Below are 2,500 nucleotides of genomic sequence, written 5' to 3' on the forward strand. Positions count from 1 at the left end.
GTCGGAACCCGGCCTGCTCACGTGGGAGCAGCGGGTCGACAATTGGTTCGATGCGGGCATAGATGAGACGTTCGAGGATCTTGAAGGGGATGCATAACAGAGAGATGGGACTCTTAGGGTCCCCTTCAGGCTTATTCGGTTTAGGGATCGCAACAACTAGGGCTCTTCGCCAGATTTTGGGGATCTTGAGTTGGCGCAAACAGGAAGTGAGGAACGCTCTCAGCCAGGACTTCAAGGCGGGTGCGGCATGGAGAATAAGCTCCGGGCAGATGGAATCAGGCCCCGGAGCTTTCCCTGGCTTTAGATGCTGGAGGGCAGCAGCGAACTCCTCCGGGGTAAATTCGGGGTAGTCACTGCTAGGTGTTGGGGCCCTCCAGAGGTCTGACACTTCTTTTGCCACAAGTCGAGACGACTCGCGGTCTTTGCCCTCGTATGACCCACTTTTCACAAATTGTGATGCGATTTTATTTGCAGAGATGGGGCAGTGACGGGGGGAGTGTCTGGACCTACCAGTGAGATTGTTCATGATACTCCATGCCTTACGGCTGGAGTGCGAGAAGTCGATGGAGTCAATGGCCTCCTCCCAGCGCTCCTGTCTTTTACGGCTGAGTCTTGACAGCAAGGCTGTTGCGAGCCTGTCCGACTCAGCTCCTGCAGGGGCCTGGAAGAAGGCACAGTGGAGCTTCTCACACTCCCAACACGGTTTGTAGCTAATGCGACGTCCGCGTGGGATGGATTTTTTTGCCGCTTTCACCAACATGCCGCAGAAGTCCCGGTACGCCTCATCCACGTTGTTAGAGTTAGGCGATGGGAGGTGCCTTGTGGATTTGTTGGTAAGGAGGCGGAAGCGTTTCCAGTCGGCCTTTCTGAAGTTCAACCGTTTCACTGGCTCACTCGGAACAAGGTTCACGAGTTTGGCCGTTGTTATCAGTGAGGGTCGATGTTGAGACCTCGGGAACTTTCCTAGCACACGTCTATCGGGGAGCCGGTTGTCAGCGCTGGCACTCGCGAATGCCAGGTCAGGGTTCGTCCCAGTGTTCCAGCGACCGGAGCGGAAGCTGGCTGCGCCCTTGGGGTCGTACAACAGGGCCAGGCTGTTATTAGCTGCCCAGACAGCCAGGTTCTCTCCGTCGGGTGAGTTGGTGCGGTAGCCCCAGTCTTCATGCTGGCAATTGAAGTCACCAGCATAGATACAGGGGTGGGGGAACACTGGTAGACACACTGGTGTGATTCGCGAGGGTGGAGGTTTGTAGACGTTGATGATTTTTAGACCTGCAACGTCCACGCACAGCCACTCAATCTCCGAGTCAGCCGGGGATTGGTCAGCGAGAGTCCAGCTCAACCTTTGTTGGACAAACGTGGCGAGGCCATGCTTCCTGCTCAGGGTAGACCCAGCTAGCTCAAAGTTTGGTAGAACTAGCTTGTCTGCTGATATGCAGTGGGTCTCCTGGAGGAGAATGACGAGGGCCTTGGTGGTATTGGCCAGGTGTTCGATGACGTCGATCTTACTGGGGGTTAGTCCTTCGGTGTTCAGCTGCAGTATTCTGGGTTCGAGGTCAGCAGACCTCTCCCCCGGCTGCTGCCGAACACCAGCCCGGGTGAGGGGCCCTGGTTGGCAAACTTTGTTTCGCTTCTTGCTTTTGGCAGTCATTAGCTACTTACGGGGGGCACCACGAGAAGGTGTTTGCCACGCCACATCAACATGCACGGATGCTGAGTGCTCTCTATTCGCTTGTCTAGCTTTAGAGACCCCCCAACATTACTTGTTGAAATATGTTGATAGGAAATGTGTTTGTTGTTGGTTGTGTACGTTAAAGGATAGAGGGATGGGTCACCTATCTGACGCGCATCGGATGACTGTGTGACGTAGAGGACTCTCCTCCTGCCTGTCACTCTTTCAGTCGCTGACTGAAAGGTGAGGGTTAGGGTGAGGATGAGGGTGAGGGTTAGGGTTAGACGGCGGAGAGTTCACGGCTTAATAAATGACGTTTCCGTTATTGAACGACCCTATCTCCGTGCGGATTGGTCTCTCTAGTCTCCCTCTCTCCAGTGTGTGACTGTGTGTGTCTGGTTCTGGTTCTGTCTATCCAGTGTGTGACTGTGTGTGTCTGGTTCTGGTTCTGTCTATCCAGTGTGTGACTGTGTGTGTCTGGTTCTGGTTCTGTCTATCTGGTGTGTGACTGTGTGTGTCTGGTTCTGGTTCTGTTCCAGGTGGCCATGATCAACTCCACTAATCTGACCTTCATCCAGAACTTCACCGGGGAACAGGTGAGTGAACCCCCCCCCAGCCGTACAGGAGGGTACGGAACAAGCTGGTGGAACAAGCTGGTGGAACAAGCTTCCCACTGCTGTCAGTACTGCAGAGCCACTCCCTGTCTTCCACCGTAGACTGAAGACCTCCATCTCTTCAGGCTACACCTTAACTGTCCCTCCTGAGACCTCCATCTCTTCAGGCTACACCTCAACTGTCCCTCCTAAAGACCTCCATCTCTTCAGGCTA

At 54.4% G+C, this 2,500-nt stretch overlaps 1 protein-coding gene across 1 annotated transcript in view; it reads left to right on the forward strand.

Moving 5' to 3' along the window:
* The window catches only part of LOC308175272 (integrin alpha-8-like), a gene marked incomplete at both ends in the record, with an annotated part of 22,176 nt that overhangs the window by 17,689 nt on the left and 1,987 nt on the right, over positions 1 to 2,500 (forward strand). Inside the window, one exon of the mRNA XM_080550969.1 lies at positions 2,212 to 2,268. Coding sequence (XP_080407095.1) covers positions 2,212 to 2,268 — 57 coding nt within the window. The remainder of the gene's footprint in view (positions 1 to 2,211; positions 2,269 to 2,500) is intronic.

This window comes from Nansenia antarctica, assembly GCF_963989245.1.
Source record: "Nansenia antarctica genome assembly, contig: SCAFFOLD_545, whole genome shotgun sequence".
Lineage (NCBI taxonomy): Eukaryota > Metazoa > Chordata > Actinopteri > Argentiniformes > Microstomatidae > Nansenia > Nansenia antarctica.